Raw genomic sequence first — 20484 nt, 5'->3', positions numbered from 1 at the left:
GTATATCACTTTTTTGTTTTAGATAGATTTGATAGTTTTAAATGTGTTAACTAATGTTCATGCTAAAAAAAAAAATAATAATAATATATAGTCCCAATTTCGTTAAGTTAAATGTGACAACTATGCTAAATTTGTAAAAACTCTTTTTAAAATAAGTAAGACCTAAGTAAGATAGTTTAGCTTTATAAGTGATTTTGTGCCATGCTACTGATTGTGTGAAAAATGTATGGTCTACCAAAACTTATACCAAACAACTTTTAAATGAAATATCCGTTATAAAATAGCCATTTCAATGGATTGCTTAAAAAAGTCCTAAGGATCTTCTCACACTAGAAATTCGCCTATTTTCATAAATATAATCAAATCTTAGCCCGTACAAAATACAGAATCCGCATCATTGTTCATTTTAGATCCCATCTCTATGCAAATTGTCTGACAAAACTTCGGCAAAATTGGGAATTGAAATGATTTCAAGGAATTGGCGCGATTGAAAAAAAAAACTGGAGCAGCTGCCCTTCGTTCTTGAAATAATCGAATGAAATCCATTCAAATGCAAAAAATAAAACCCAAATTTCTAAATTAAAATTACAATCGAGCAAAAAATCTGCATTACAATCGTGCGAAAAAAACACAATTAAAAATGCCAAAATTTTCATAGACCCATTGCAAAAAAAATTAGCATATAAAAAAAAGCGTTTGCAGAAATGCTGAACGTGAGCAAACCCTTAAAAAACGTTTTCCATTCGAAGGAGGCGACATGTAACATCCGCTGCGGAGGAGCACCGAGTCCTTTTGCGGATCGTAATTTGCATAAATTATTGCTGTAAAATATTGGCACGCAGAGCTATTTGCATAATTTTGGCACATCAGCCCGTGGCGAGAGCGGGCGATCGGGTGGGAAATTCGACATCCGGATCACCAGCTCCTATAGCCAGTGTTATGCAAATGAACCTGCACTTTCGGCGGGGAGGAGGGTTATGTTACAGCTTCGGGTCCGCCGATCGACTGCGCACGCGCGCAGCCTGGCAATTTATGCAAATCAGCAAGGAAATCCTCCGAACATCGAACAAATCGATTGGCGAGAGGCGAGGGGCGGCGGCCGAGGTACGATTGATTTTGAATTTGCATTTCAGCTCGGAGCTCGGCAAGGCTAGAGGAAGGCAGAAGGATCAGCCCAGGACCTGGTTTGTCACTTGGTTGGCGAATTGGGAATGAAGTGGATTTACCAATTGTTGCCATAATTGAGTGACATGGATAAGGCGGCAAGAGAGTGAGGGAAGAGATGCGGACTAGCCCATGTTCCGAGCTATTGATTACAGAAAAGGTCCCATGCCACACAGTAAAATGGCAACTGAAAGTGGAAATCTGCATGAAAATGCAAACAAAAGCACATACATTTCGTATACGCAGAGCAGGGCTTGTTTTATTTCCCCATTCATAGTTCTATTTCTGCTTTTATGCTTTTGCATTTGCCTCGTGAATTAACATATGACAGTTTCATATTCAGTTACATGCATTTCGAAATAAGGAACTTTTGTATGTCCCCATTGTCTAGTGTTGTTACTCCTGGCGCAGTTGATTGCCTCAGTTATTACAGGGCAGCCGCATACTCAGAGGATCCTGAAAGTGCTATCCCATGAATTATGATTTTGATTAAAACTTAGAAATTAGCATTACACTGGGAAATCAATTAGCCAAGTAAAGGCCATGTCTAACATAAACTTTATGAGGTTTTAATTGCCACTAAAGGTTCGGTTCATCCTTAGTGGAATATTCTATGTAGAGTTTTCAGCTATCAGCGATGTCATCAACGTGAGAAAATCCCAGAGAACAATTTGAACGAAGAAAGCATCTCCCATCTATCTCCCTAATTACGTCAATTGCCTGTGGCACTTCGATTTCTTTGTCCTTCTTCCCAATTTTCACGATTTATGCTAAAAAGTAAACAAAATCGTTTGAATATTCAATCCGAAGGGCGCATCCGTGGGCATGCACACCCTATTTACCTATTTCCCTATTCTTTCGAGATGGGGAATATTTTCCGTATTTTCTTCCTTTTTGTGAGGCTTTGTTTTGGGATGAGTTTAGCCACAGATTTATTGCCTTAACCATTCGAGTATCTCGAATCCTACCCCGGACTGACAACGGAATCTTATCCCATAGATCGATGATATTTCAATATATTCATTGCCAATTCTCGCTCTTTGTTGGTTCAATACTGCTGACCCCTAACGAAAGAAGTCCCAGGCCGTTGGTCCTTTTGCATAAATCTCGGCTATCAATGACAATGACCACAGCCAATGCTAATGGGATCTTCATTTGAGAGCGTTTTGTCGACACTTCCTGAGGACTTCGGCCACTTAGGGATGCAACCGATGGACAATGGCTGAAGAAGATGAAGTCATTTCAAGTGACAATGCAAATGAGATGAGTGCTAAGAAGCGGGCAGTTGGGCATCTTGGACTGACCAACCCCACAATGGACACGCGTCCGAGTAATCTCACTAATCACTTAGAGCTGGTCTAGAACGAGTTTTGGGATGAACCGAAGGGGTTAGCGATTAAAGGGTTGTCAAACGGTCATTCCAGGGGTCAGTTTGGCACGCGTCGTCCTGGGGCACTGACCCAAGTCATATTTTCGCTTTTATTTATTGACTATTTACAATATCTACAAGATTGTTGTTGTTTGGTATTCGTAGATAATTGTATTTTAAAATTTTTAAAAAGCTTGCATTTTGTTTACATTTCTATAAGTTGTATAAAAATAAAAATATCACCAAAAAGTCAAAATAAGAGTATTTAAAGAAATTTTGTTCGGAAGAAAAACAGTTACAAGAATATAGAAAAAAAGGGTGGCATATGACTTTTAAGTAAAAATTTATTGAAACTTTAAAATCAAATTATTTTAAATAATTTTTCTTTAGTTTTGGTTAAATTAATATCATACAACTTTTAAAGTTTCAATTTCTTATATGTTCCGTAAATGCCACCTTGTGTGATTTTTCGATATTGTTCTCCATTAATAAAAACACATTTTTTTAAAGATTAACTCTATGGAAATTTTTTATTGACATATTCACATAAAAGTTAAACATAAACTCTTTTACTGCATATTTGTCAGGTCTTGGTGTTCTGATTTACTAAAAAACGTAAAAGGAGTACACAACTTTATTAGCTTACAGTTTTTTTCACTTTAAAACATTTAAAATATTTCACTTTAAACTTTTATCCTAATGTTTTTATGAAGATAAAAATTTTGTGTCCATACATAATTTTGTATAGAATATTTAAGAGTGAAATTTGAAGTTCTTAATTTTTTTTTTGCATTTGCTGACTGAGACCTTTACCCATTGTCCTTGCTCGATCTCCATGAAAAGTTCGTCTAGAATTCCTTGAGAAATGTCCGTTAATTGGAGAACACGCTCGGGTTCAACAAAATGGCTGACCTCCGGCCGCAGAGCTTCGCAAACGGGACGGGCCCAGTGTAGGACATGCTGGGAACAAAGTAGAGAGATAATTTGAATGCATGACCGCAAGGGAACCCTTTGAACCCGGTCGCCATTGTCCCGCCTGTCCGACTTGCTCGCCACCCCAAGGACACGGCTGCCGCAGCATCGGGAACGGGATTGGGATCGGGATCGGGATCGGGAACAGTACGAGACACCCAATATCCAGGCCGAGGCGCAGCATCGCTTCACTACTTTCGGGCTGACCAGATCCGGCTATGGACCGCCATATGGCTCGTACCTATATCCTGCAAGGGTTCCATCCATTCAACCTTTTTTTTTTTTTTGCTGCGTTGTCGAAATTTTCTTCGCGGCCTTTCTGAAAATTAATGCCGATGTCCAAACCGGTTTTCTTGTGATTTTCATTTTTGATTCGTGGTCGCGAGTCCAGTCCGGTTTTCGGAGCGAGGCGGTCCTTCCAGCGACCCTTCAACTTCAACCCTTTTGTTGTTTTCCCGGACCGCTTCCGAAAGGATGCGCAAAAGCGAGTAAAATTGCAGCTTTCGGCTTTCGGCTTCATTGTGTCAGGGCCTGACCCGAAGGACGAAGGATAAGGATTAGATGTGAAATCTTTTCTCAAGTTTTTTTTTTTTTTTATGAAGATCCTTGAAAGGATTCACAAGGAATAACCGTTACAAATTAGCAGTGTTAGGGAAATGGGTCGGCTGAGGAAAGATGGCGGCACATGAATTTGTGACCACTGACCGCCTCAATTAGTCCCCGCTTACTGGCCACGCGACCAAAAGGATGACCGCTCAAGATGACCACCGATGACCCTTCCGAGAAACCTGTTTCGCCGCTCAATAAGAAACCCATTATCCTTTAAGGACCGCGCACACGCGCTGGCCATTGGTCAGTATCCCTCCAGAGATAATCTTCGACTTTGCACTCGTGTCGCCATTGTTCACTGAAATCCACGCGTGTCCACTTGGATTATGAATGGACTAAACTCAATATGCATCCCGGCTCGGGTATCTGTGAATTATTAGCATGAAACCCAGCATTAGCCAAGGGTCAGTAGTTTTTCTCAAGTAAGTTGAATAGTCAATATATAATCAAGAATTGAAAAATCTTTAGAGGGTAAGATTGCATTTGTCATGCGAGGGTAGAAGTTAAAGTACTAAAATATCTTAGGCAATAAATCTGTGGCTAAACTCATCCCAAAACAAAGCCTCACAAAAAGGAAGAAAATACGGAAAATATTCCCCATCTCGAAAGAATAGGGAAATAGGTAAATAGGGTGTGCATGCCCACGGATGCGCCCTTCGGATTGAATATTCAAACGATTTTGTTTACTTTTTAGCATAAATCGTGAAAATTGGGAAGAAGGACAAAGAAATCGAAGTGCCACAGGCAATTGACGTAATTAGGGAGATAGATGGGAGATGCTTTCTTCGTTCAAATTGTTCTCTGGGATTTTCTCACGTTGATGACATCGCTGATAGCTGAAAACTCTACATAGAATATTCCACTAAGGATGAACCGAACCTTAGTGGCAATTAAAACCTCATAAAGTTTATGTTAGACATGGCCTTTACTTGGCTAATTGATTTCCCAGTGTAATGCTAATTTCTAAGTTTTAATCAAAATCATAATTCATGGGATAGCACTTTCAGGATCCTCTGAGTATGCGGCTGCCCTGTAATAACTGAGGCAATCAACTGCGCCAGGAGTAACAACACTAGACAATGGGGACATACAAAAGTTCCTTATTTCGAAATGCATGTAACTGAATATGAAACTGTCATATGTTAATTCACGAGGCAAATGCAAAAGCATAAAAGCAGAAATAGAACTATGAATGGGGAAATAAAACAAGCCCTGCTCTGCGTATACGAAATGTATGTGCTTTTGTTTGCATTTTCATGCAGATTTCCACTTTCAGTTGCCATTTTACTGTGTGGCATGGGACCTTTTCTGTAATCAATAGCTCGGAACATGGGCTAGTCCGCATCTCTTCCCTCACTCTCTTGCCGCCTTATCCATGTCACTCAATTATGGCAACAATTGGTAAATCCACTTCATTCCCAATTCGCCAACCAAGTGACAAACCAGGTCCTGGGCTGATCCTTCTGCCTTCCTCTAGCCTTGCCGAGCTCCGAGCTGAAATGCAAATTCAAAATCAATCGTACCTCGGCCGCCGCCCCTCGCCTCTCGCCAATCGATTTGTTCGATGTTCGGGGGATTTCCTTGCTGATTTGCATAAATTGCCAGGCTGCGCGCGTGCGCAGTCGATCGGCGGACCGAAAGTGTAACATAACCCTCCTACCCGCCGAAAGTGCAGGTCCATTTGCATAACCCTGTGCCCTGAGTCCTGAGTCCTGGATCCTAGTCCGTCTGCCTGCCTGGCAGCGCCTCAGTGGAAAAGTCGCCTGTGCCAAAATTATGCAAATATTTGTTAAATGCGTTTTAGACATCAGGTCTCTCCACATGGTGGAAATTTGCATAATTTATTAATGATATTACCCGCGGAGGGTTGCAAGCAAATAGTCGTTATTTTTTGTCGGCAGCTGATTTCTCCGATTGATTTAATGAACTTTTGCACAATTTTGCAGCCAAAACGTAATTGAAAACTCGGGCTCAAGATTTTCACGCTTTTTATGAGGAAATAAAGGAAAAACTTGGACAATAATTTATCAAAAATATATGCCCTTTCAGCAGCTGTCCGAGTTGATTGATGATTATTATGAGTTTCCTTAAGTTGTCTTAAGATTGGCGAGAAATCATTAGCAATGACTCAAGTTACAGATCGCCGAAAATTCTCACGAAATTTTTGGGTTTTTTTGAGGATTTAAAGTTTTTTTCAGAGGGTTATTTCCGAAAACTAATGACAGTATTAAAATTAATGAAATCAGGCGATGTTATAGGATACTTTACGTGGCATCCTGCAAATATTTACCCTTTTTCTTAGCGAAATGTTGCCTAAATGTGCGAAATTCAGGTAAGAAATTTATAAATTTCTCTAATTGCAGGGAAAAGGGTTCGTTTTTCAAGGACTTTCTTTAAAGTTTCGTTTTTTCGCATTTTTTGCAACCCCTGGCGTATGTATGTCCTTTCACTGCAAAACCAAGCCACGGGGTCAGCTGCCAAAGTTCCCTGAACTCTGGAGCGCGAAAAGTAGAGAAAATAAGCAGTCGAAATGGGAAAACCGAAAGGAGAAATATGAAATTATAATCTTATTACATCGTCACAACAAACAGCGCAGCATCGGCGCCCCCTTCGGATTGTTATCCTTTTGGGCGTCCTTCGATCGTCTTCAGCTGCCTCCAGGGAATCCCTTTAAGGACTAGAAGCCTGAAAACTGCGCACCGGCCGGAGATACGCCGACATTTGTCCTGGATTCGCTTCCTTGCAGCACAATCCTTTCAGACACACCACACGGCACACACACAATGCGACGTGTCCTTACAAAAAGGATTACGCAGCATGCTTACACAAATGCTTTGGAGGGAACATCTTGTTATGTGTTCAGTCAGCATCATCATCAGCGCCATCGGCTTGAGGGTGGATTCCCGATACCCCGATACCCCAATGCTCGATTGCTTTCCTCGTATCCCTTTATTTTTATTTATTATTTTTTTTTTTTTTGGCATTTTCCGTCCCAATTCTGGTCTCGTTTTGTGGAAAACACTCCGACGCAGTTTGGTTTTTGTTCAAATTTTGGTTTTGGCAGTTGCGCAATGAGGCGAACGACGCCAACACAGTTCCAGGGAACAGGATCAGGATATCATGATCAAAGCCCGTTTGCAGCTTGATTGGGTTTCCATTGTCAACAACTGGGCGGTCCCAGAGCAGAAGGAAAATCACAGAAATGCGGAGAGAAAAAAAGGATTGAAATAACAATAAAACGTAGATGAGCATTTTGTTTCAATAAGTTACTCCAGTGAGGACTGACCCAAAAAATATTTAAACAAACAAGATACAAAATTAGCAAATAATTAGTGCTTAGCTGTAACAGAATTTAAATTTATTTTTTAACTTTACTAAGCCCTGACAAGGCCAGATACCATGTGAGGGAAATGATTATTGTTTTATAACCAACGTTGACTTCGAGTTAGGAAACAGCCATTTCAAACAGCTTGGCTCAATGCATTATATAATGTAATATATATTGAACGCTTATCAGCAAACATAAATGCTTTTCGTATTATATTTAGTTATAGTGTGCATTGCATGATTTATAATTAAAGTTACATTTATTTTAAAACATAGCTCTGCAGATATAATATGGATTGTTAACTAAGAGCTTTTTGATTAAAAATTTATTAATAAAATAACAAAAAATTATTACAAATATTCTTTTAATAAATTTAAACCTCAAAACTAAATTAAAAATCGAATCGAATTAATTACTTATTGCAATCTCCCAAGCACAGTTGCATAAAATTAAAGAAGTAACAGCCATTATATGACAAGTTAAAATGCTGACTGGCTGTCAGACCTCCACATGTCAACACAACTCATTAAGTTGCAATCAATGTTTCACCCTTCGTCTTGTCCGATTTCCGGACATCAACAGTTTGCTAATGACTTGCAAATTTTATGCAAATTGGGTGTCAAATTGAGGGCGTTGAAGGGGCTCGACCCGAGACTGTCACCTTATATGACAATTAAATCTCACGTCCTGCCGCAAACTTTGACTAGCCAACTATTCTTAAATTCTCTGAAAAGATGCTTAGAAATGTGGGAAAAAACGGTTAAACTTAAGTATTATTTAAGATCGAGCTAGCCTAAGTAAATACCGTTGTCCCAATTTTGATTAATATTTGTTTGGACAGTCAAGAGGAAGAATTGCTCAGGGGGAAAACCCACCCTGGACACCTTTACTATTTGGCTTTGCCATTTTTGTGCAAAGGAAATTGAAGAAAATTGGAAGCGAGTATAAGGACGGGGATAAAGGTAAAATTGCAGTCCAGCCAGGCATGAAGACACTTTTGCCACAGCTTAGCTCACTCGGGCAGGGTCAGGGTCCATTAGGTTAAATGATATTGATGATGATCGCAGGCCCGATCAGCTGGCGCTATTTCCTCCAACCGGGGGGGTTGGTTTCGCCTAAGATCTTCCTTTACTTTATTGCCCTGGCCTGGGAAATTTCTCACATTTTCACACAAAAAATTATTGAGCTGTTTACGCTGGCCGTGGTCCAAGTCCTGGTAATAAAGCAATTAATAGGATTATATATGCAGGGACACGGCGGATATGTTGACAGTTGGCTGGCCAGGGGTCAAGTTGCATTGGTCATTTGCCGGCGAAAATTGTATAAGAATAAGGGATGGCCTTAGTCAAATTGGCAGCTATTTCAGGCAACATTTCATCGAATATGTCCCTGAAACGCGATCCTTTAATTCCTCGCGCTGATTGATGATATTCTCCTTAGTCGAAATCCAAAATCCATCGATCACCGTGCCAAGGGGTTGCCGAGTCCAAGACGAAAGTTTCGAATTTCCAGCTAAGAAAATTCACCCAAAAAGGGATACTTTTTACGGCAATCCTTTGCACGGAAATCGAGTGACAAATGCCAGCCTAATGATGTCAGCTGCTGCAGATTTATGTGAAAGTTCCCTCGCGGATCTTCTTGCCAAAAGGGTTACCCTACACTGCATGCAAAAAAAAAACGGAAAAGTGTTTTACGGTTTTCTGCCTGTCTGAGCAAAATAGTTCTTGCACTCAAAACTCTTGCGAAAAAGGGAGACCTGCATCCTGCATCCTTCCTTCATTTGCCTGGCCTTCTTCGGGAATTCATTGCACAATCCTTTGTTATTCTTTTCTGCGAGAACTGTTGCCATTTCCCTGACATTCGATACTGCAAATTGCATAAACACGGAGCATGGGAAATTAATAAATTGATTGGACGGGAAAAAGAAGGGTTGAGGGATTCGCGAAAATTAAATTTTGCATTCATAGATGGCCGAGATTTGAGGCTTGGGAAAACGGAGCGCAGCACTGCGGAAATTGATTCGCAAACAATAAGTCGTTTGATATGGTAAAAACGGTAGACCTCGTACACATTTTAACCGAATATGATGAAAAATAGGCGAGTTTCTTTTATAGCATTGCTCTTCGAAAAGTGTACATAATTAAAGGGAGCCAAACTTCGGGAAGTCGAAGCCTGAAACTTCGGAAGTCTCAAATATTAAATATTTCTTAAAGCGACAACTGTCGCTGCATTTTTATATAGTTCCTAATTATGTCCGACTTAATACTTCAAACCATTTCTATATCACGAAATATATTTAAATAAAATGGAAAAACAGCGAAGTTATCAATGGGAGCAATGGGATCGTCCGATCCGGCTTGTTCCGACTAAAATACTATTTGCAATGGAAATACCACTTTTGGGAAAGAAAATACCTCTCCAAGAAACTATTTTAAATATCAGTATACCTGGGGCAGAAAGTTTATGAAATTTACAAATATAATTAACTAAAATGTACTGAAAATTGGAATCTGGAGAACAAGTTTTTAATGGAAAAATCATTAGAAAATTGGATTTTCAGAAATCCCAGCAAACATTACACGTTTTGTATATAAGTTAGCAATAGTTCAATTTTACGTAGTTCAAAAAAAGACAATAAAAAATTTAAAAACAATTTCTGTGAAAGTAAAACACTTTTTCATCTGATGATTTGATTGATTTTTTATGACAAATTAAACAGTTAGTTTTCCAAATTTGTATTCCAGAAAAATATGTTACAGTTTTATAATTTTAATGGACTCAAAGATAAATAATAACACATGAACTATTCCTCCTAATCTTCATTTGCTTGCACCTTATGGAGCAGAAGCTTTACCTCATTGGCCAACCATGTATTTGCACATTACCAATAGACTTTGCACATCGAATGTTTATAGTCCTTAAATATACCTCTCATGAATATTTAATAAGATTCAATTGAGTTGCCCAAACAGAAGGCATCTCCTCCTGCCGAAGAACTCTCCGCCTCAAGACGGGACTATCGGCACTTGAAGAGAATTAACATTTAGCACGGTTAATGCCAAACAACAAAACATCAAAATTAAATCAAGGGCTTGTCTTGGGCAATCTGTGTAGCCCGTTGGCTTCGGTGGTGCATCCGGGAAATTTGCATAACATTGGCACAAGTCAAAAATGTGCTGAGAAACCATCGCTTTTCGCCCCTTGCCGCATTTCCGGGACACCCGCTTAATTGAAAATGCCAAAATTATGCAAATCAGACCAAAAACTCAGATGTGCATCATTTGGGTTACATTTGTCGGCCTGGGCGCTGCGGAAAATTCGCAAGCTGGCGGAATGAATTTCGGAAAATTTATGCATTGCCATTTGCAGTTTATTACTTACGCTCTCTGAATAAAATTATAATGCATATAGTTTTTATTTTAATTTCGAGGCGACGTAGATTGCAATCATTGTGAGAAATGCTAGAAGAAAATTTAGGACTGCAAATGGGAAATGAATAGCAAGGAAGGCATGGGAACATGAAAATTTTATAATTTACTGTAAGAAATTTTAATTTGTCCTGATTTTTGTCTAATTTTAAAGTGGTTTTAAAAAAATATAAAGGTAATGCCTTAGTATTTAATGGGTGTGTTAATGTGTTTGGAAGACAGGAATGTGTAAATGGAAAAGATACGACATAAGACATTCGTAATTACAAAACAATAATTTTTCCAAATTAATAAAAAAAATGTAGCAATGTCATTATACTAGTCGAAATTTAATGATTTTTAAATGTTGTAATTATGTTGAAAGAGTATTCGATTAGTTAGATACATTTTTAGGCTACATGTCTTAAAGAGCTTTATATGATTATGAATTCAAACTTTTATCTATAGTTTCTATTGATATCCTTGACTTTACCTTTACTACCTAACCTTTTTGAAAAGATCATTAATTTCTCGACCAATGTGCTGATACCTTAAAGTACAATAGATCGTTTGGTGATTGATCGTTAAATTTTGAAGCATAACTATAATAATGATGCGATGATGTCCTTGAAAATGAAAAAACTTTTGACTTGAGTTTTAGAAGCATTTTATTACTTTTTGCAATGTTGTTTAAGAGAACCTCGTCTCTTTGCTCTTTAAAAACTGCAAACAAAAACTGCCCACCCCTTTCAGCCACTCTCTCTTTTCTCGAAATGTTTTTCAAAAATTCTGCGGGAAGGTCAGCGAATTTTTGTATTTAGCAAACATCTGAACGCTCGGCGTTTTTCTGTTTTTCTGTTTTATGTCCTCAACAATTGAACTCGCTGTCAGGCGACGGCGCACAGCATCCTTTATCCTTTATGCGCCAATCTACCCCTTTCCATGATGGCCGTAACAATGACAGGCCTTTTGCCAAAATGTAGCGTTTATAACGTTTTCAAATCACAGAATTTCCAACAAAAAATAATGCGAATAAAGGGTTGATGCGAGTCCAGCAGGAGATGCCCTACCGCTGTGCGTTCATGTACTATATTTTCTGATATTATGTGTATAACTCGTCGCCACTGGCAGGCTTTCCCTCATCAAGATCTCGAATCTGAAATCAACTTGCTGGCCGACCGAAGGCGACTTCTTAATCACACGCACGTGCTGTCCGAAAAGGATGGGCTGACAACAACAACCAAAACAAAGGGGAATCCTGTCCGGCGTTCGTCAAGCGGTCAAGCGGTCACTTTGCCCGCCGAGGGGTTAACTTTTGTTGGACACGCGTCACCAGAATTCTACAAAAACACACACAATGAAAATCCATCAAAATGGTCTGTGGTCAAGGGCGGGCCCTGAAACGTTTTGTGCAAACTGGTTTTCCCGGAAAAACGCCCGGAAAATGTGTGAAAATGCAGAAAGCAACAGCTTAGGCTATAATTAAGCGGTTTGAGCACCAACAATTTAAAGTCATATAATTAGGGGATTGTAAAGCGGTTTTCCACGACAATAAGTTATATGCCGATTGTTTTTATAATTACACTTAAGACCGGTCTTATAATTGATAACAATTTTAATAAACTATGACTTAATTTGCTTGATTAAATAAGGCTGCATATAATTAACAAGAAATTATTATTATTATTAATTGTTGTTATTTTTGTTGGGTATATTATGTAATAATTTTGAGGGTTTAAATTATTTGTATAATCTGTTCTATCCGTGTTTTGAAGAAAAATGTTTTCTTACTTTCCAAGTTTTTCAATCAAATGCTTACTTGGCCTACTATTTAAGGTAAATTTGATTAAGGAGTTTCTATAATTAGGCAATCGAAGAGCAGTTTTCTACGATAATAAAAATTGCAGTTCTTAATATCTAGTTTTGCTTTTTTGCAATGAAAAGTTTCTTCTCCCAATTCAATCGATCGACGCCCCTTTAACCCCATTGAAACCCTATACAGCCATCGATCATGATCTCGCTTCCTTCCGCAAAAAATTCCCACAGTGCGAAAATCGGCGAAGAATTGCGATTGAGATTAGGAAAAGGAACCGAGCCTGGCGAAAAGAAATTTACGAGCGATCGAATAACCGAGGCCCAGGTATCAAAGGGTGCACAATCCTGCCAGAGGTCCTGGGGCCGGGTTCAAATGTGTCACGTCTTATGATGTCACTGCTGGCGAAGCTGCAGCAGCTACCCCAGTGTGCAGATAGTCATCGGCCTTCTTCGGTCGCGTCCTCATCTTCATCTTCATCCACATCCTTATCCTGACCCCGCTCCTCGACGGGTTCACAGTAAATTACGCGCAGAGGTGAAATGCAAACAAAGACGGATCGTCTGGCCTTGCCAAAGGTCTGCCTCGAGGTCTCCAACCCTTGCTCGCCGCTTTTCTTTTCTTTTCCCTACCTTTCCCCTTTTTCCTGCGCTCCTTTTTGTGACGAATTTAATGATTTTTGCCTCAAAACTGAAGCGATTTTTCATTGACCCAACGGCGGGGTGAGTTCAGAGTTCGTCTTGGCTTGGCCTGAGTCTCTGTTATGCCAGCTTGAACTGGTAAATGCGTTCACCCGTGAAGACTCTGTCTTAAGGATATGTTTCCGTCTCTGACTAGGGCCCGGTTTTTTGGGTCATTGCCGTATTAAGCCGAATTTATGGCAATCGAATGCCAATAGTCATGCAGATTAATGGAAAAGGGTGCTCAAAGGTGAACTATCCCAGCCACGGCCTTTGCTCGAATTCGGATGGGTCAGGCAAAAAGGATACCTTGGCAGACTATCCTTTTCGATTAAATAGTTTGCAAAAATGGCTAAAACCCTTTTTTGATTAACGAAAGTAAGCAAAAAATGCCTTAAGAAGGTCATATAAAAAAAGTCCTGCTTTTTAATATGTTAATAAAATTTAAACATTTAATAATTATACAAAAATGTTAAAAGGCAGGATTGTTTACAAGCTTAAACAAAAAAAAATTTTATAATTTTTTATATAAAAGTACAATGTTTCAGGAATATCCTGTGAAAATTTCTTGTCGATCGAACTAAAACTCGCTGAGATACCGATTATTTTGTAATTGTGCTCGAGGTAGGTTTGCGGAATGTAGAAAATTTTAGACGCGATTTTCTTAAAACTACGTTTTTCAAGTCGGTGCGTAACGTAACTTAAAAAGTAATGGTTCGACCTATATGAAATTTTGCACACATTATTTATACAGTAAATACTTGCGGATGAAATTTTTTTAAATAATTTTACAGGCAATAAAAGGCTGATTTTTTATGTAAAAATGGTACTCCAACTTTAAAACTGCGGCAAATATTCAAAGTCGCATTTCAATTTAATTTCGTTCATCTGCACAATAAACTTAAATATTAAATAAATCAATTTAGTTTTTTTTTTTAATATCACTGTGAGTTTAGTCTTTACGCACCGCAAAATCCTAGATACTCTTCACGTATAGGCATTTATTATGTTAAAAAAAATGAGAAAAAAATCGTGTCGGAAACCATTCTGCACCCTTAACTTTATAAAATAAGGATGACACAGCGTAAAATTAATTTTCAATTAAAAATTTAGTTAAATTTTACATTTTCTTACTAATAGATGCTCGTCTTTTCAGCTCTCAAGTGCTATTGATTTTTTATAGATTTCTAAACCAAGAAAACTACCCATATAAATGAATTTTTTTGAAACTACATCGATCAGATCTCTGCCACAATATCAAACACTTTAACCATCAAAATTACATTCATAAAAATGGGAAAATAGACCAAATATGAACAGACTTTTCACTCATCCACTGAACATGCAAATAACCGTTTTGCGAGGGGAACAATGGCTTGGATCTTTCAAAATAATTTGATGCCACATTTGTATGCACGATATGGATGGGCAAGAGGAGGTGGAGGAAGGTGAGCGGGCTGCCGGAAATCGGGAATTGGGAGTAGACGTAGACCAGCACGCTGACCCGAAATTATAAAGTTACAATAGCGCCGGCAGGGCAACCCTTTGCTACCCCCGAACGAATCGAATTACAGGCTGGACCCGGACCGAAGACCATTACCCGTGGACCGACCCTTGGACAGCGTTGTCAACTCCGGGCTTGCTGGGCTTGTTAGCCGTGCCGCCCCTCGGGTATTCAAATTGCTCGGTGCCAGCCCAAGGATTTGACCAAACAAATCCCTTCTAATTTCGTCCAGAGAGCCGCGCATGTGCAGCAGATTAAATGTTGGACGCTGTGCAGCTTTCGTTGCACAAACTCGGGCAAACTGGTTTTGGATTTCCTATGCCTATGCCGATGCCTACGCCAGGATGCTGGGCTGTCCATCCATCAAAGGACGTTGGACGCCGAGGGGAAAAACAACAAGTCATTTGAAGTTTTAATAGATGCTGCATCCTTTTGTTGGGAAAAGTAGCAAAAACTGGTTCCTAAACCAGACCAACCCTTTTCTCTGGTCGGAAATTTTATTTTAATTTTATTTCCTTCGATTTGAGCAAGTTTTCCCTGGGAAACGTCTTATGCGGCTCCTGCCTTTTTTAAGCGAATTTTTACAATTTATTTTGATAGAATTTATCTCTTGCCGCTTAATAGGCTCTTTGGGTTTTGGCTTCTTGAGAGACTTTGCGTTAATAAAAAAAGGGGTTTTAAAATTCATAACTGCAGTGGCGTTGAAATTTCTATAAATTATTAAGGGAACTTCTTTCTGAATAGGTACTAAAGTATGCGAAGAAACTATAAATAGATTGGGAAGAGGGCGCTAGAAGATTAGATCCGAAATTTGCCACGAGCCGGTCACTTAATCAAAAATTCCAGTTCAACCCTTGGCCGCACTTCAGCTGACCGCTGGTCCTCATCCAAACTATCATTGGCATTGTGCCTGGTCCTCCCCTTCCTTTCACGGAGAAGGGTCAACATGCGGCACGCGCGAGTGGTCAGGAATCTGTATCCTGTGCGATTGCAGCCGACACATTTAACGGACACGGCAAACAAAGCAAGGATTTCAATTTGCAAAAACATATATTATGCTTTCATTAAGCGAGCTTTGTTATGTAAATTGCGAAAAATCATTTGCCAGCAACAACCAAATTGGCATTTGGTTCAGTCCAGAAATCGAAAATACTAATAAGGTTTGCTTTAAAACGGTTTGGCAAGTACATAAGCAACTAAATTTTACACTGATTAAGTTAAGATGTTCAAAAATAAAAAACTAATTAATTATTAAAATTAATTTAATTACAAATAGAATTTTGTTTTACTTAAAGAAGCAGAACAACTTTTAAGATCAACCAAATTATTATATTTAAAAATCTATTTATTTTATTAACATTTTAAATAACCAAATTTAAACTTGTTGAAAAAATTTCAATCACAAATATCTTTTGTAAATTACAAATATCTAAATCCAGCAACAAGCTATGTTCTTTCCCAGCTAACTTAAAGAGTGATGGAAAAGACCAGATTCTAACAAAAGTAAAATATTATTTATAATATATATATTTTTTTTAGGAAATTCCTGTACTTTGAAAAGCACAGGAAGATCCACGTAATTAACATTAACACAAGAAAGGAAGGCAAAAGAAAATTATATACCCTTGCAGCTTTGCAAAATTCAATATTAAATATTAAAACATCTCTGAAAACATTAAAGCTATTTATTATGTTTTTCTTCTCAATTACTAAAAGCAAAGATCTGAATTAACTTACCATTTCTATGTCCTAAAAAATAAACAAAATTAAAAATTAGAGGAACTAAAATTTTTTTTATGCATTCTTTAATATTTTTATTGTATCCATGAATGGTTTGGAAAAGTTTTCTGCTTTTCATCAAATTAAACCTTAAATTTAAAATAATAAGCCATTACTATTTAAGTTTTAATTTTTTACATATTTTCCCCGATAGTTCCTATGGAAGCTATATGATATAGTTCCGACTTTTATACTATTTGCAATAGGAAGAAACTTTTGGGATGTTCATGTAGATGGCCTTGGACTATTTTGCGTAGAAACAGAAAGACGGACATGGCTAGATAGACTCTCCTAGAGATGCTTATCAAGAATGTATATACATTGCAGGATTCACCTTCGTGTTGGTAGCTATAATAACATAGGGCGGATATATGGTAGGCTAGACATGCTGGAGTAGCAGATCAAGAATACATATATGATCAACTATAGCCAAGAACCTTTTTTTAGGTATTTGGATTATTTACGTGCATTGTATACTTATGTATTCTACACGTCCATGTATATTCATGAGATCTACATGTCACGCGAAGGCTGTAAAATTTTACAAACGTTTTCTGTTCAGGGGCCTACAGTACCATTTTTGGGGGCGAACTTTTCGATCTGAGAGGAGCAATTTAAAGATTATTAAATTGATTTATAGTGTTCTATGGGGGAGGGGAACTTAGACAAGTTTTATTTGTTGCGAAATAAAACAGTCATTCACAAATGGTAGATTACATTTATTATTAAAAGGTGCAAATTTAAAACCCGCGCCAAGTGGTATTTATTATGGTATTTTTTCACTTACCCCTCTAGTAATTTGTAACTTTTCAGCTACGGTCACTTTTAAACTGAACTTGCCGCGAGTATGTTTAATTTTTATTTTTTTTTTATGTTTTAAGACATATAATAAGGAATTAGGTTATTGGAATCCAGTTTAAATGGGCACGTTCGGCAAGTATTTAATGAGGATAACATTATTTTCGGGTAGTATTACAGCATAGGTTTGAATCTTTCTACTTTAGATTTCACCATGGATTTGGAGAACAACAACAACACACAGTTCACCGGAAAAGAGCCGGAAAAATGTGCGCAGAAGAGAAAATTATCAATTACCTTTGAAGACAAGACAGGTGAAACCAAGAGACTGAAAACGGAGGAACCCATTGTGGATGCCACGCCCCGCCCGCCCCCGCAGAGTCCAAAGAAACGGCTCCAACTGAACGGAAAGCCCAGACACAACAGAGATGATAATTTCACTTACGGCAACTATAAACACTACTATGGCAAGCGAATCCTGGACAAGGACTTTCACGACATCCGCCTGGACGTGCTGGCCACCAAGCCAGAGCTGTTCCGGGGCAAACAACTTTTAGACATTGGCTGCAACTCCGGGCATCTGTCAATCCAGATTGCCAGAACCTTCGAGGCCAAGAGTCTCGTGGGTCTGGACATAGATCGCGGCCTGGTTAAGGATGCGCAAAGTACCATCAGCCACCTGAAGCGACAGGCGGCCCCGGGGCAGGGATTTCCCCACAACACGAGGTTTATGCACGGCAACTATGTCCTGGAGGACGATGTGTTGCTGGAAATTGAGCGGCAGCAGTTCGATGTTATACTCTGCCTGTCTGTCACCAAGTGGATCCACCTTAATTTCTGTGATGCCGGCCTGAAGCAGGCCTTCCGCCGCATGTACCTGCAGCTGCGCCCGGGCGGCAAGCTGATCCTGGAGCCTCAGTCTTTTGATGGCTACAAGAGGCGCAAGAAGCTATCGGTGAGTATGACTAGAAAGCTTAGTTAGGCTAGTGATTTCTTAGCGAATATCTAAGGCAGATGTTGCACACTCATTGTTGACAAACTTGTTCTTAGACTTCGCTCATAGGTCATCTCCTAGCATTTAATTGGTTATTTATTCTTCCAGGAAAAAATAAGAGAGAACTACAATGCCATTAAATTCCGACCCGAACAGTTTACCGAATATTTGCTTAGCTCAGAAGTTGGCTTTGCCAAAATGGATCTCATGGGCACACCCGAGCACTGCGAAGCCGGATTCAAGCGACCCATTCAGATCTTTACAAAAGCATAAGAGAACAAAAACAAATAATCCAATAAACTTTATTAAATCTGAGCACCAACGAAGTAGTGCTTCGCATCAATTACCAATTCCTACTTCACGCGTTTGGGGGAACTTGGTATCTTTTCCAAGACGTCGGGAATCTTTGTTAGCAGCTCCTTATGGGTAAGTTGAAAATCGCTGTCTGCCCAAAGCAGCTTCAGTTCATCTAGAACAAGACCAAGTCGTTTGCTTTTAAGACCATGCTCAGCCAAAGTGTTTCCTCTAATTGGAAAGTCTGGTGTGACCCAAGCCTTAAGCTGATTATAAAGTTCCAGTTTGTTGGAGTACTTCAGTAACTGTTCCACGTAATCTCGTTGGATGTATTTCTTCAAGCAAAGTTTTTGGTAGTCGCGCAAGGTTGTGTAATCTGTGCCCACCTGAAAGTCGGTGTTTAAATCATGAGTATTTTTATAACGTAAAGTTGTGATTCTTATTACCTTCTCCCGCTCCTGGGTGATAAACCTAGCCAGGTCCCTTTCGTAGGCGGATAGCTTTAGACGCTTGTGCATTGCCATGGCATCATCCACGGAATGCAGCATCCCTGCTATGTACAGAATGGGGTAATGCGGCTTCTCGAAGTTCTCCAGGCCTGCACAAAGCCGCTCGAATTCCTCCAGGTTGGGCTCAACAGGCAGCCCAATGTGCTCAAAAAGGTTGCAACGGTGCATCTCCAGAAGCAGTTCGGATCCGTAATTGCCCACCACTATTTTCTGCAGCTCCGTCCATATCCGTTCGCCGCTTATCCTAGCAAGGCCTCCCGCGTTCTCCTTTACAGCAGCCAGAGTGGCCTCATCGTGGTTCTTCTCATCCTTGGCTATGCGACCGTAGAAACGGAAGTAGCGCAGGATGCGAAGGAAGTCCTCCTTGATCCGGATGTCAGCTTCGCCTACAAAGACCACACGGCGCTCCTGCAGATCGTCGTAGCCATAGAAGTAGTCGTAGACCGTGCCATCAAAGCCCAGGAACATGGAGTTAATCGTCAGGTCTCGGCGGTTCGCGTCCAGTTGCCAGTTGGTGGTGTACATCACCTCCGCATGGCGTCCATCGGTGCGGATGTCGATTCGCAGCGTGGTCACCTCGAAGTTCTCCTTGTCGTTAATGCGGGGGGTGATAGTTCCGTGTTTTTCGCCATTCGCGTTAATCATCCGCACCTCCTCCTTTTCAAACATCGCCTTCATCTGTTCCGGAGTGGCGGTGGTGGCTAGGTCAATATCCTTCGGTGGAATACTCATCAGGATGTCGCGCACAGCCCCGCCGGCAATCCGCAGCTCGTAGTCGTACTTCTTGAAGAGAGCCTCCAGCTCCTTCAGCTCGGGAGTGAATACGCTTCGGAACTCTGGAGTTTGCACCTTTTTGAATGCTGGATCCTTGCGCATCCTGGGCGGCTTCCCCAGCTGCGCAACCAACTCGGGGGAGACATCCCGACCGGACATGGTCTTCAGCCCGCGACTCCTCTGTGGGATGTTCAGCGTCAGTGAGGCAATCGCACGTGTGGTCAGCTTGACAAGGCGGAGTGGACCATTCATGGAGCGGTTTTGACAGGCTTAAAGGTCTTTCTTTTCAAATACCCCCAGCTTTTGTGTTTTAGTTGTAAACAACGGAAAAAATTGTGATGAAATGTTTTGAATGCGAATTTCGTGACCAGATGTAAATAACACCCTTTAGTGAGAGGGTATACTCGTTTCGTATTGGCACTTTTCGGTAATTTGTTAGAATGGTAGAATGTTTTTAAGTTTTTTGGGCATAATAAGATATGTTTTTATT

The 20484-nt window shown here is 39.7% G+C and overlaps 2 protein-coding genes across 3 annotated transcripts; one reads left to right on the top strand and one right to left on the bottom strand.

Annotated features, from left to right (window-relative positions):
* Positions 1 to 17443: 17443 nt before the first annotated feature.
* Positions 17444 to 18692, top strand: LOC128266291 (probable RNA methyltransferase CG1239). 2 transcript variants are annotated; one of them, XM_053002706.1, is made up of 3 exons: positions 17444 to 17558; positions 17630 to 18378; positions 18526 to 18692. In XM_053002706.1, the coding sequence occupies exons 1-3, from the start codon at positions 17546 to 17548 to the stop codon at positions 18688 to 18690; spliced, it is 927 nt and encodes a 308-aa protein (XP_052858666.1). In that variant the 5' UTR covers positions 17444 to 17545; the 3' UTR covers positions 18691 to 18692. The 2 variants fall into 2 exon arrangements, with proteins under 2 accessions (XP_052858666.1, XP_052858675.1); XM_053002715.1 differs by having other exon boundaries at positions 17457 to 17562.
* Positions 18693 to 18705: 13 nt separating this feature from the next.
* Positions 18706 to 20387, bottom strand: LOC128266274 (CCA tRNA nucleotidyltransferase 1, mitochondrial). Its single transcript, XM_053002682.1, has 2 exons — positions 19158 to 20387; positions 18706 to 19097 (listed from the first exon to the last, which is right to left on the bottom strand). Exons 1-2 carry the CDS (start codon positions 20244 to 20246, stop codon positions 18771 to 18773), a joined length of 1416 nt encoding a protein of 471 aa, XP_052858642.1. The 5' UTR covers positions 20247 to 20387; the 3' UTR covers positions 18706 to 18770.
* Positions 20388 to 20484: the final 97 nt, after the last annotated feature.

This window comes from Drosophila gunungcola, chromosome 3R, assembly GCF_025200985.1.
Source record: "Drosophila gunungcola strain Sukarami chromosome 3R, Dgunungcola_SK_2, whole genome shotgun sequence".
Lineage (NCBI taxonomy): Eukaryota > Metazoa > Arthropoda > Insecta > Diptera > Drosophilidae > Drosophila > Drosophila gunungcola.
This window is presented reverse-complemented; position numbering and strand designations above follow the sequence as displayed.

What these genes read in the sequence shown, in the direction of transcription:
- LOC128266291 (XM_053002706.1), top strand. An exon ending in AGAGGCGCAAGAAGCTATCG is followed by an intron (nt 18,379 to 18,525) that starts GTGAGTATGACT and finishes TTATTCTTCCAG; the next exon opens with GAAAAAATAAGAGAGAACTA.
- LOC128266274 (XM_053002682.1), bottom strand. Translation starts at nt 20,246, where the DNA reads ATGAATGGTCCACTCCGCCTTGTCAAGCTGACCACACGTGCGATTGCC. An exon ending in TCACCCAGGAGCGGGAGAAG is followed by an intron (nt 19,098 to 19,157) that starts GTAATAAGAATC and finishes ACCGACTTTCAG; the next exon opens with GTGGGCACAGATTACACAAC.